General features: G+C 54.7%; 2 protein-coding genes across 2 annotated transcripts in view; one reads left to right on the top strand and one right to left on the bottom strand.

The window, feature by feature from the left end:
• Positions 1-7,858, bottom strand: part of ADAMTS2 (ADAM metallopeptidase with thrombospondin type 1 motif 2) — a 260,157-nt gene extending 252,299 nt beyond the window's left edge. The window contains exons 1-2 of the mRNA XM_068979734.1: positions 7,744-7,858; positions 6,361-6,755 (exon numbers count right to left, since the gene is read on the bottom strand). Of these exons, the coding sequence (XP_068835835.1) occupies positions 6,361-6,755; positions 7,744-7,858 (510 nt within the window). The remainder of the gene's footprint in view (positions 1-6,360; positions 6,756-7,743) is intronic.
• LOC138085553 (CLK4-associating serine/arginine rich protein-like) lies at positions 7,857-8,462 on the top strand. The gene has a single exon (XM_068980007.1). It carries the CDS (start codon positions 7,857-7,859, stop codon positions 8,460-8,462), a length of 606 nt encoding a protein of 201 aa, XP_068836108.1.
• Positions 8,463-12,501: the final 4,039 nt, after the last annotated feature.

Below are 12,501 nucleotides of genomic sequence, written 5' to 3'. Positions count from 1 at the left end.
AGGGACAACAAATGACGAGATGGTTGGATGGCATCGTCGACTCAATGGACACGAGTTTGAGCAAGCTCCAGGAGAAGCCTGGCATGCCGTAGTCTGTGGCGTCGCCAAGACTCAGACAGGACTGAGGGGCTGAACAACAATAGAGTGAGCCAACTAAAGAGAGAGGTAAGAGTGGTCCAGGCAAGGGCACGGCCTGTGCAAAGGGCCTAAGACGGGAGTGTCCAGTGGCAGAGAAACTAAAAGCTTGCTGTGACTGTAGCACAGGCAAGAGGGGGACGCAGTGACAGACACGGCTGACTGCGTCAGGTCGTGGGAGGCCTTCTAAGCCAAGCCAGGCCTCCCTGGTGGCTCAGACGGTAAAGAATCTGCCTGCAATACAGGAGACCCAGGTTCGATCCCTGGGTCAGGAAGATCCCCTAGAGAAGGAAATGGCAATCCACTCCAGTATGCCTACCTGGGAAATCCCATGGACAGAGGAGCCTGGTAGGCTACAGCTTATGGGGCACAAAGAGTCAGACACAACTGAGCGACTAACAGTTTCAGTGCGTTTGAATTTTTTTTTTTTTCTGAGTTTGGATTTTTTAAGGGTAATCAGAACCACTTAGAAAAGTCTTAAGCAAAGGAGTGACATGATTGAATACGTGGTTTACAAAAATCAGGCTGGTAGCTGTGTGGGGAGAGAGTTGCTCCAGTTTGGAGTCCCTAAGGATCACAGGGCTTGGAGTTAGGTGTGGTAGAAAGCTGTGAACTGATATGAAGTCTGGAGATGTCTAGGATGATGACTGGCTGCACGTGAGGGTCATGGAGAGAGCAGGGAGGGGAAATCCTGGGATTCCTGCCCAAGTGAATGATGAGGTCTGGAGGAGAGTAGAGAGACCCACGTTCCATTTCAGAAGCATGGGTCACTCAAGGAAGGGGCCCACGAGGCAGCTGGGCAGGCAAGTCTGGAGCACAGGAAGAGACGCGGGACCTGAAGTCTGGGTGAAGTGTGGTTGCCCAGCACACTGGTCCTTCCCCTTGCTTTCTGATAAAACCTCAATTCGTTCCAGAGTTTGGGGATCTGACCCTCACTCTCAGTCCCAAAGATAGGCAAGAGACTCTAGCTAAGCTCACATCACAGTGCTTGATTTAAAGGTGGGCCTATAACCTAAGGGCTCCCCAGGTGTTCAGTTCAGTTCAGTCACTCAGTCATGTCTGACTCTTTGTGACCCCATGGACTGCAGCACACCAGGCCTCCCTGTCACCAACTCCCAGAGTTTACTCAAACTCATGTCCATTGAATCGGTGATGCCATCCAACCATCTCATCCTCTGTCGTCCCCTTCTCCTCCCACCTTCAATCTTTCCCAGCATCAGGGTCTTTTCAAATGAGTCAGCTCTTCGCATCAGGTGGCCAGAGTATTAGAGTTGCAGCTTCAGCATCAATCCTTCCAATGTATATTCAGGACTTATTTCCTTTAGGTTCGGTCTCCTTGCAGTCCAAGGGACTCTCAAGAGTCTTCTCCAACACCACAGTTCAAACGCATCAATTCTTCAGCGCTCAGCCTTCTTCACAGTCCAACTCTCACATCCATACATGACCACAGGAAAAACCATAGCCTTGACTAGACGGACTTTAGCTGGCAAAGTAATGTCTCTGCTTTTGAATATGCTGTCTAGGTTGGTCATAACGTTTCTTCCAAGGAGTAAGCGTCTTTTAATTTCTAGAACAGGTAGGAAATGTCTTAAAGAAATGCATTTCTTTATTTTATTTTGGCATGCAATAAAGGCAATAACACGTAGTAAGCATGGTCTTAGAACCAAACAGATGTGTATTTAAATATAGACCCACAAAGCTTGAAGCAGGCTATGTCAGTTAATTCATCTGTAAAATGGGGATAATATCAGTCACACAGTATAGGGTGTGGTGAGGATTAATCAAGGTGTATAGCATTAGGTGCTCAGTGGAAAGCCTGACACATAACATGAGCACAGTAAACTGAGGTTCTGTTATTATTTTTTTGTCAACAGGCTTCTCGTGGGTCTTTAGTGAGCAAGTAAGAATGACATGAAATTACATATCATGTGGCCTGAGAGGTACTAGAGAAGTCTTCCATAGCAATGAGATATACAAGTATCCTTTGTTAAGCATCATTTTCTCACTCACTGTGAAAAGGCAAATGTTAACCTTCCCCTGAGAATATGATGAACAATATCTATCTAGTGGCTATGAGAGGAGCTGGAAACTACATCTACCAACCTCTCTGTAAATAAAATGTACGGTATGTCTCATGAAGCATGTGGCTTTTCCAGTGGTCATGTATGGATGTGAGCGTTGCACCAGAAAGAAAGCTGAGCACCAAAGAATTGATGCTTTTGAACTGTGGTGTTGGGGAAGACTCTTAAGCGTCCCTTAGACAGCAAGATCAAACCAGTCAATCCTACAAGAAAGCAACCCTGAATATTCATTGGAAGGACTGATGCTGAAGCTAAAGCTCCAACACTTTGGCCAGCTGATGCAAAAAGCCGACTCATTGGAAAAGACCCTGATGCTGGGAAAGATTGAGGGCAGGTGGAGGAGGGGACGACAGAGGATGAGATGGTTGGATGGCCTCACCGACTCGATGGACATGAGTTTGAGCAAACTCCAGAGATGGTGAAGGACAGGAAAGCCTGGCATGCTGCAGTCCATGGGGTTGCAGAGTCAGACACGATTGAGTGACTGAACAACAACAGGAAGCATGTGGCATTTCTTAAATCTACACCTCTACCTGATTCAGCTAGAATTTTCACCTTGGCAGGCCCAGGTCCTCACCTCATGTCACCACCCCTTGCACTCTCCATCCGCGGGGTTCTACAAACCTCATGTTCTGATTCTCACGGGAGCATCTGACCCCAGCCTGAATAGAGTGCTACCCAGGAGTCAGCCAGAATTATCAGAGAAAGATTACCAGCCAGCACCGCTGCGCCCCTTGACATACCACAGAAGGACTCCAGCTGAGAACAAAGCCAACACATAAGAAGGCGGAGGCAGGGAGACAACGTGGGAGGAGCAGCTGGATCCAGCCAGGCCTAAAGCCTGAGCACCGTAAGAGCCACTGACTTCCCATTTGTGTTTAAATGATCTGACTTGTGTTCCCTTCACTCGTGACTAAAAGGATCCTGACCATAAGAATCCCCTCATGCTAAACAGGAAAGGAGCCTGCTGTCCACAGAAACCAGAGCTACCGCTCCTTCCTTTAAGGAAGAGAAACAAACTCAGGACCAAGTGAGTAGATGAGCAAATGTGTGTCCCAGGCCAGAAGGAGGCCAACAGGCCTGAAAAGGCCTATGGCTCTCGGGAGAGGCTCGTCCCACCTAAGCACCTAAGCACCTAAGCACCTCAACCTAAGCTGTAAGCCGCCAGCTGCGTGCTGTGACCCTGCTTCGTGGTTTCTCCACCTGTCTTCCAGGAATGCACATTCCTGGGGTTCCTGCAAAGAAGAGGTTGATGGCCTCATCTGCATGGGAAGTGCTACAGTACACGAAGTTCAAGAGGTTTCTTTATTACAGAGCTTCTCAGAGACCCCAGTGGGCCTCCCTGAATCTCCCAGGTTGAAAGCAACTTGCAGCGTTTCCCACACCAGTCGTCCATTGAACCGCATTTGCTCAGAGAAACTTGCGGTGTGAGCCTGTAGAACTCCTTTGCAGAAATTAGGGTGTAATACTTTGCTTCTCAAAGGGCAGGAGCATCAGCCTGGCAGTCCATTAGAAATGCAGAACCTTGAACCCCACCCTAGACATGCTGACTCAGAATCTGAATTGTAACAAGATCCCTGAGGATCTACACAGACACTGCAGCCTGACACACCTGCCTCTGTGTGTTTCACTATCTATGAAGGAAGAGCAGGCTCAGAGGAAGGGGTGCTGGGCAGCATGGCTACTGCTGATGAGATGCATGCAGGACTACTGCAAGAGGGAATGGCTCGGGAGTATAGTTCTGCTACCACATATCAAGGGCTTCTACTTGCCCAGACTTGCAAGCACCCTGGCAGAAGGGGCTGGACAGAACCAGGCCAGACTCCTACCACCACAGACAGTGTGGCCTTGGGCAAGCCACTCAGTCTCCCAGAGCCTCGGCCGCCCATCTGTAAATGAGGGATGAAGAATCCTTCCCACTACAGAGCGGCTGTGGACCAGAAATATGATATTTAAACCCTAGGTGCTTTGCAATTGGCCCATCAGTGATACACAGAGGGACTTAAATAGTTACGGAATTAAGTGGTATCAAATCAGGACATTCACACACCAAAAAGAAAGAAGGACAAGGAAAGAAGAACTAATGAGGCTGCGCCACTGTCTCAATGCCGTTTCCACCAACCACATTCAAGGCCACGCTGGCAGACCCCAGCCCCTCTTTCGGCTCCAGCCCACTCTCCAGCTGTGTCTTGCACTTCTGCTGGTGTGTGTCCAGTACATATGACATCTCACTGCGCCTGTTCCGATCAAGCCAATACACACCTGGTACCTCTCTGCATATGTTCTTCCCTCTGGGCCTTTGCCCCCTGGCAACCCATGCTCAAAGAGCCCCCAGGAGCATGCTTTCCAAGCCCTGACCAGAGTGGGCCCCAGACTATTAGCTGAGCATGGTGCCCCAGGGGGCGGCGGTGGGGGGGGGGGGGGGTTGGGCACCAGGCCAGCTACATCTCTGACCAGCACAGCAGACAACCGCGCTTGGAGGTACTGGCCGAAAAAACAGACGACGGAATGAGCAGATGAATGAATGATACATGAACAAAGCCTCTCTGGAATGCTTTCCATCAAAAATTACTCAGCACACAAGAGTTGCTCAACAACAGACGGAGGAAATGCAACCCACTCCAGTACTCTTGCAGGGGAAATCCCATGGACAGAGGAGCCTGGCAGGCTACAGTCCGCAGGGTCACAAAGAGTCGGACACGACTGAGCGACTAAGAGCAGACCACTTCCATGTCAACTCCCCCACCCCAGCTCAGGCCACCACCACCCCCATTCCGAGCCCCCAACACCAATTTCCCTTTATTTAGGAAATTCACCTCCAGCGTAAAAATAAGACACACTTATGAAGTCTGGGACATCCTCAGAGGCAACAAGGATAAAAAGGGCTGCACCATGTTAACCCAGCTATTCCAAGGACATTCACGGTTGTTCGCAATACGTCTGGGTTCTAACTAAATCCAGCCAAAGGCAGTGATTTTCCGAAGCAACAAGTGACATTTCCTGTGTGTCCATAAAAAGAACACCACCGGTTGTGGGGTTCTGTGTAATTGCTGGCTCTGCGACTTGCAGGGCAAGCCTGCGGACGGGGGGCTTGGGGGCCACCAGGGCTGGGAGAGAGGCCACTTGCTCCGAGAAGGAGTGCCCTGAGTAGTAATTAGAGCGCAACCCACGGTGGGCGGCTTCAGATGTCTGGCCAGCACAGCCAGCCTGACCACCACACGGCCAATCCAAAATAGAAAACTGCAGTGGTTCCAGACAGAGCATTGCCCGTGTCAGCCTCCTCCCTGAGCATTGATCCAGGCTTCCTCCAAGGCTCTCTTATGCAAAGCCATGGTCCCTCTAGGCTCCTGGTAGCAGAACTTCCCAGAGCTCTGGTCACACGGAGCGGCCCAGCCAGTCCCAGAAGGGTTCCACTCCCCAGCCTCTCCTGTCCTTCAGGGGCCGCCCGGGGGCACCAGAGACTGCATTTCCAAATGCTCCGCTTGGCTCAAAGTAGAGAAAACTAACTTTTCAAATAACCAGCTGAAATCCAACAGGAAACCACAGCATAAAAAAACAGCCAGGGGCAGAGGGATAACTGGGCATTTCAGCACCACTGCCTGTTCGCTGGGCTGGCATCACCTGCACACACAGAAACAAGAAAACCACCCACCTGCATACGTGTCCCCCACACACATATCACACGTGCTACAAGGCACAGCAACACACTGAACAGACACTGACATACAAACCTGTGAATACACACATGCACAAGACAGTGACACAGTCACATGTTCACACAAGTGCACATGTGCTTAGATACTAGCACCCATGCAAAAACACGTGTGCAGATGCGTGCCCTCACCGAGATAGACACACACCTGAATGCAAAAGGAAAACCAGCTCCTGCAGGCTTAAGGGGGACCACACTTGGCTACTTGCTAAACACTTTGGAAATGTGGCCCTCCCCCTGCATAAATCACCCCCTCGGGCCAATCAAAACAACCTGCCTTCCAGCCAACCCTTTCGGTGGTCCCTAAGCACAAGGGGTGCAGAGAAGGTCCTCAGTACAGGCCTTGCCCTCCCAGCGGACCCCCAGATAACCGGCTTCCAACGCTCACGTGAGAGCAGTGGACAGACAGAAGGGAGAGAAGCGCGTACTCACCAGCCCGTCGCAGTTGCTGAGCGCCACGGAAGAGGCTTCAGCCAGGCCCGCGACGTCTCCGACGTAGAGGCAGGTCCCAAGCAGGGGCTCCACGCGGGTGGCACCCGATTCTCCCTGCCACTCCACCGTGGCCCCAGGCGCCACAAGGCGGGCATTGGGCCGCAGCCGCAGGTGCAGGTCTCGGCCAAACACCGTAACATTGTAGAAGAGGCGGCCACCGGGGTCCTCCTCGCTGCCTCCAGAGAGCCCCGGGATCTGGGCAGGGGCGGCCCTGCGGGTCCGCACCCCAGCCGGGGCCGTAGCCGCCGACACCACGTGGGACACCAAGCGGCCCTGGGCGTCAGTGCGCACCGGCACCGCCAGGATGCGCTCGGCTCCGTGCCCCTGGGGCCCGCCTGCAAAGGGAAGGGGCGTTAGACCAGCCGAGACCGGGAAGCCCCTGGGCCCCGCCACGGAGCACAGCATCCTCCCAAACCCCGCCCCACTGCGAAGGGAAGGGCGTTCCACTAGGCATCCCCCAGAAACTAGCGTGCACCTCCCCGGCCTTCTTCCAACTGGAAAGGGGCGTTAACGGGGCTACCACGCTGGCGCTCCTCCGACCTCCGTTCGACCCCTCTGGGACCCTTCCAACCAAGAGCTCTGCCCCCTGCCCCGTTCCAAGTTGGGGTTCCTCAGCTCCTCGCAGTTCCCCAGGGGCGGGCCCGGTCAGACCGTCCCCCGCCCCTTGAACCTACCGTCCTTGGCAGGACATGGGGCTGCTCTGAAGCCATTCCCGGTTGGTTCCCTACCCGTGCGCTTCTACCTCTTAGCAGTCCCCGCCGCGCGACTGCCCTCACCGCTCGGCTCCCCCCGGCACCGGCGGCCTGTCCTCCGCGTACAGCTCCAGGTTAGCCCGTTGCCGGCCGCCTCCCCGCGTGCCCGAGAACAGGGAGGGGTGGAGCAGGGTCCCTCCGATCTTCGAGGATCCCCTCCGAGGCGCCCAAACCAATCCTCAAGGCCCAGGGCGGCGCGCTCTGCACCCGACTGCTCCCGAGCGTCTCCGGACGCGAGCCGGGGCGCCGCCTCGCCCTGGCTCCCCCGGACCCGCTGGTGCTGATGCTGCGCTCGCCGCCGCCGGGCTTTCCCGGCCCTCTGTCTCCACGCTCGGCGTCCCGGGAGCCGCGAGCGCTCCGGGGCTCCCCCCGGCCCGAGATTCCCGGGTGCGCCGCAGGGCGCCCCCTGCCCGACCAACCGGGCCCCGAAGTTGGCCAACTTGGCCCCGGGCGGGGCGCGCGGAGTTTGCCCAAGTCGAGCCGGACGCCGCCTGGGGAGGGGGCGGCGGGGCGCGCGGGGCGGAGCCCGGCCGACCGGGGTCGCGAGGCGTGGGGACTCGGCCGCACCTACCTGGGGGGTCGGCGGCGGCGGCGGCGAGCCGGGCGTCCGCGGGCAGCGGCAGCAGCAGGAGCAGCAACAGCGCGGGGCAGAGCAGGCGGCCGGCGGCTCCCGCCGGCGGATCCATGGCAGCCGGACCACAGCCGGGGCCCCGCACTCGCAGCCGGCGCGAAAGTTCCCCGCGCGCCGCCCAGCCCACATCTGGGGCAGCTGGAGCCGCCCGCAGCTGCAGCACCGCAGGGCGCGGGGCGGAGGAGGCGAGCGCGGAGGGGAGGGCGGGGGAGCGCGGAGGGGAGGCGGGGAGAGGGAAGGAGCGCGAGCGAGGGAGGCGGGAGGGAGGAGAAGGCGCGCGAGGGGGAGGGCGGGGACGGCGGGCGCCTCAGCCTGCGGTGACCCGGCGCTTCTTGGCGCGGCCGCCGCCGCCGCCGCCCGCTCCCCTCCTCGCGCCGTCGCCGCCGCGGTTCCCGGCGCGTAGCGAAGCAGAGACACCCCGAGGCGGCGACAGAGAAGCGCCGCGGGCCGGGTCCGGGGAGCCCCGCGGCCGGCCACCTTCGACGCGCCGGGCGCACTCGTGGCGCGCCACCTCGGAGGAGCAAGATCCCCGCCCAGAGAGCACTCGGGGCCCCCGGGTCCCAGCCGTCGGTCACGGGGCGCAAGAGGTGGCCCCTCTCTGTGCGCCCTCGGGTGGGCGGAGAGGCCTGGTTACCGTGGGGCTGAGCCAGGCCTTTTGACCAGATGGAGACCCCAGCGACAGGAAGAGTTTTCCAGGAAGGGGTGTGCACCACAGGGGCCTCCCCAAAGATCAGTTTTACCCTTTCAGAGAGAGGCAAGGCTCCCTCAGGCCCCAGTTGCTCTTTGCCTTAAGGTCCCCCACACACCCTGTCCTCTTCCTCCCCAACCCTCCACTGCAGACCTGGGCCCTGCCCGCTAGACCTCACAGGTTGCCTCCCTCACCTGTCCTGAATCCTGCATGGGATTCTGGAAGTCTGGTCTTTGCACTCACCCAGGCTCTGCCTGAAATAGCCTCTCTACACTCTGCCCACCATTTCCAACTCAGCCTCCAAGGCGTCCCTCTGCAGCCTGGAGCCAGTTTGCAGTCAAAGCCCATCCCAGCTTTACCTTTCGCTGTCTGGAGTCACCATCCTTCCATGTCTACTGTCCCCCCGCACAATGACCTTCCCCCCACCCCACCCCCTGGGTCCTGCCCAGGAACCCACTTCCAAACATGTGTCTGTGGGAACACCTCTGCTGTGTGACCCCTGCCTCAGGTCCCTGAAGGGTAGACACCTGTCCCTTAGGAGTTTCTTATTCACCCTGCCCCAGCCTGAGTGGCCAGGGCTTTGGGGTTGGCTTGGCCAGGCGGGGCCTGATGACTCAGATCCCTCCGTGCCCACCAGAAGGGCCCAGCCTTACGGGGAAAACATGTGACTTGGGCAACTTGCTTTAGCTGTGGTTTCATATCCTTAGTTCCCTCATTTCCAGGACCTGGGTGTCTGGGCACTGCAGCCTGACGGTCATCTTCACATGGAAGCTTCTCTCTGTGTCACCTGAGGGTGCCCACCACAGCATCCAGCCCCCAGGTATGGTGAATATTTGTTGTCAGGGTTTAAAACGGTGACATTTAACCTAAAAATTTAAACTTTTGACTTCTCTTGAGAAAGTGGAAAGTGTGACCACACTGGGCCTGCATTTCTACTTATCAGTGATAAATGAAGCAAATGCTCTGCAGTTTGCTGTAGGTGTCCTTCCCTTACTCCCAACAGTCATCCACTTTTGTGACCTCTGATGCTTCCAGAGAAAGTGGATGGAGATCCTGGAGGACTTCCTGTAAGAAGTGGCATGGGTCAAATCCTGAAGGCCAAGCAGCCCAGAGTTGGGTTCAGCTAGGTGCTGTCTTGGAATCCATGACTCTCTTCCACTCATTTCCCATCTGGTTTGTGTGCTTTCATCCTCCTGAAAAGACGAATGAGACCCAAGCAGCAGCATCACCTACTTGATGAGGGTGATGTTCTATCACCTCACTCACTTCCCTGCCAGGTTTATGGTAATCCTTCCACCACCACCATTATTTCTTTATACTGTACTTAATCCTGTACTTGAGTTTTTAAAGGATACTTTAAATCACTACGGTACATGAGAAAGCCAAAATCTTGCCAGAAGTCAAAGATAACTGCCAAAAATAAATATATGAAACAAAAAGCTGTTATCAAATTCTAAATAGTACTGCCTGCAAAAGGCATTGAGGCTGAAGATGATTAACAAGTGTTGATGATTAAAAAGTGGTAAGACAGATCAGCAGAAGCAAAGCCCTTTCCTTTGATGCGATCAGAAGCATGAAGGGAAAAATTGAAAATGAACAACTCTTTCACCTTGCGAGTTGATATTTTCTAACGGGTCCACGTAGCTAAATTATCTTGTGCACTTTGGAAACTCAGCTCTAGAATATCTTTTTGGCAAGCAGCTTTGTCTCTCTGACATTCCTGAGTCACTCCTGGCAACTATGCCTTCCCATATCACCCCAAGCCTCTTGGGGCTCCACCCTGATAGAGACTATTTGAAGGCAGACCACTGCCCTTAACCAACCCATCCTTTAGTCCCCACAATGACACCTCTCCAGGCTGAGTGGAAGAACCAAGCACAGACGCATCAAAATTTATGGATGAATCCTGGAGCTCTTGTGGACTCATCCCAGCTTCCTGATCACTTGTCCTCAGCTCAAAAAAAAGAGAAGATCACCCCTACTTCTTCAAACCTCCACGCTCAGGTCTTTCCCCTCCTGGAAAATGCTGCCACAACTGAGGTCGTTGCCTCTCCTTCTGTCCCCCTGTTCTCTGGGTGAAAGTGGAGCAGAGGAGTGCACAGTGGTTCTTCGCTGAAGTCTGCTTATCCAGTCTAGATCCAGTCCGGTTAGAACTCTTACTAAGCGCACGTCCTGTGTGTTTGCTTCAGCTGAACTTGAGTGGCCTTCAGTCTGGCTTGCACTCTCCTACTTGACCATCCCCACCACTCCCTGCTGTCCTATACCTGCTTTTGCTCACAATTGTGTCCAGTCTGATTCCTGAAGAACTGGAATTGCACCCCTGGTCTAGAACAGCCCCATATTGTGGACAACGGGTGAGAACAGCTCAGAGTGAGCTTGAGCCCTCCAATCCCTTTAAAATCTTCCCAACACGAGGTACAGAAAGAAATGGGGACTTTTTCTGGTCATTTTGGGTATCACAAATCACAGTGCCTGCCTTGGAGTAGAGACATTAAGCAAGGAACTTCTTACCCTATGCCTGCCCCAGCTGTTTGGTGGGAGCAGTGCCCCCTTGGCTTGAAGAGGAGAAGCAAGGCTCTCAGCCCACCTCTGACTTCCAGGTCACATGCACCAGGACAGACTTCATCAGAGCCGTTCCTGTCCCCTGGCGGCCACACAGAAACCAGAAGTGCTTCTGCCCTTTGCCGAGGTCACCATCCTTGGCAGGCCATGCCCGCACTGCAGGCTTCAAGCAGATGGAAGTAGTGAGAGCTCCTTCTCCTGTGTCCCGACAGGCAAGATCCCAGGGGTTGTCGGGCAAGATCTAGACTCTTCTAGCCCTCTGGGGACCCGTATGCTGAGCATAACAAGCCGTGAGGACTTGGCGACCTTGTCAAAGGGCCTCTGAAGATAGCAGTTCTACCCCCCTCTGCTATTGGCAAACAGCGAGTGCAATGGCCCCGTCAGACGCACAGGCAGAGTTCTGGCTGGGAGCAGCCTTGGTAAGCAATATGTCAGGGGAATGCTAATTAAACAGAACATGCCAGCCAGGTGGCCTTTAGGGGTATGGTTCTTGCAGTTTCTTGAGCATCCCCCCCTCCAACACATACACTGACAGGGATCTGTGTCAGGCAAAAGAGGAAATGTAGGTGGCATCCAGGTAAATTTTTTTTCATTGCCATGTTCTACACAGAGGAGTCCCACCTTCATTGCAGTCAGTTCTGCCTAGAAGTAAAAAGCAAAGTGCTTGAAGTTTGGAGGCTTAGGGATCTAGGCTCAGTCAATACTTTTACACTGGAGACACAAGCTGGAGGCTCGGGCTCAATCTATGCAATAAAGAGCTGGGGAAGGAGAAAGCTCAGTGCAGACCTCTGACTATCCTTGTGTGCTCCACCTAGCAGAGAGGCAGCAAGTCCCAAGACTTTTCAAGGTGACGCTGGGTGTGGCGAGTAGTAGTGCTCTGGGTCTCCTGGGATCAGGGTCTAGACCTGTGTCTGGCCTCTCACACAGGTCAAGAGGGACATTTGTTCCAAGCTTCTCATCTGAGAAATGCCTCTGGGTCCCTTAAGATGCCCCATGGACACAAGTTTCACAGCCTTCTTAGACCATAAGGAAATGCAGGAGGTCTGCGGGCATGACAGCTCCAGAGCTCAACCAGGTAGCAAGATGACCAAACCACATGCAGGGGTCCTCATCTCTCCCAGATGGACCAGCTGACTCCTGCTCCAGACTGGGTCATAAGGCCATTGCTGAACCAGCTGCTGACAAGGGGCAGTGGTATTACTGGAACAAGCCTGGATTAACCATCGGGGGCAGAAACATGTTAGGGGTTAGCCCCAATGTCCCCCCAGCCCCTTGCTTGCCTTTATGTCCAAATGAGAGCATGGCACAGTCCCAGGCTTTCCCCTGTCTGGTGAAAGAAGATGTTCTTGCCTGGAATTCACCATTCCCAGATGACATACTTTCCAGAGACTGGAGAATGAATTTCTTTACATATAAATCCTGTATGTAACTGTGAACGGCACAATCCC

Source organism: Capricornis sumatraensis, chromosome 9, assembly GCF_032405125.1.
Source record: "Capricornis sumatraensis isolate serow.1 chromosome 9, serow.2, whole genome shotgun sequence".
NCBI classification, from domain to species: Eukaryota; Metazoa; Chordata; class Mammalia; order Artiodactyla; family Bovidae; genus Capricornis; species Capricornis sumatraensis.
This window is presented reverse-complemented; position numbering and strand designations above follow the sequence as displayed.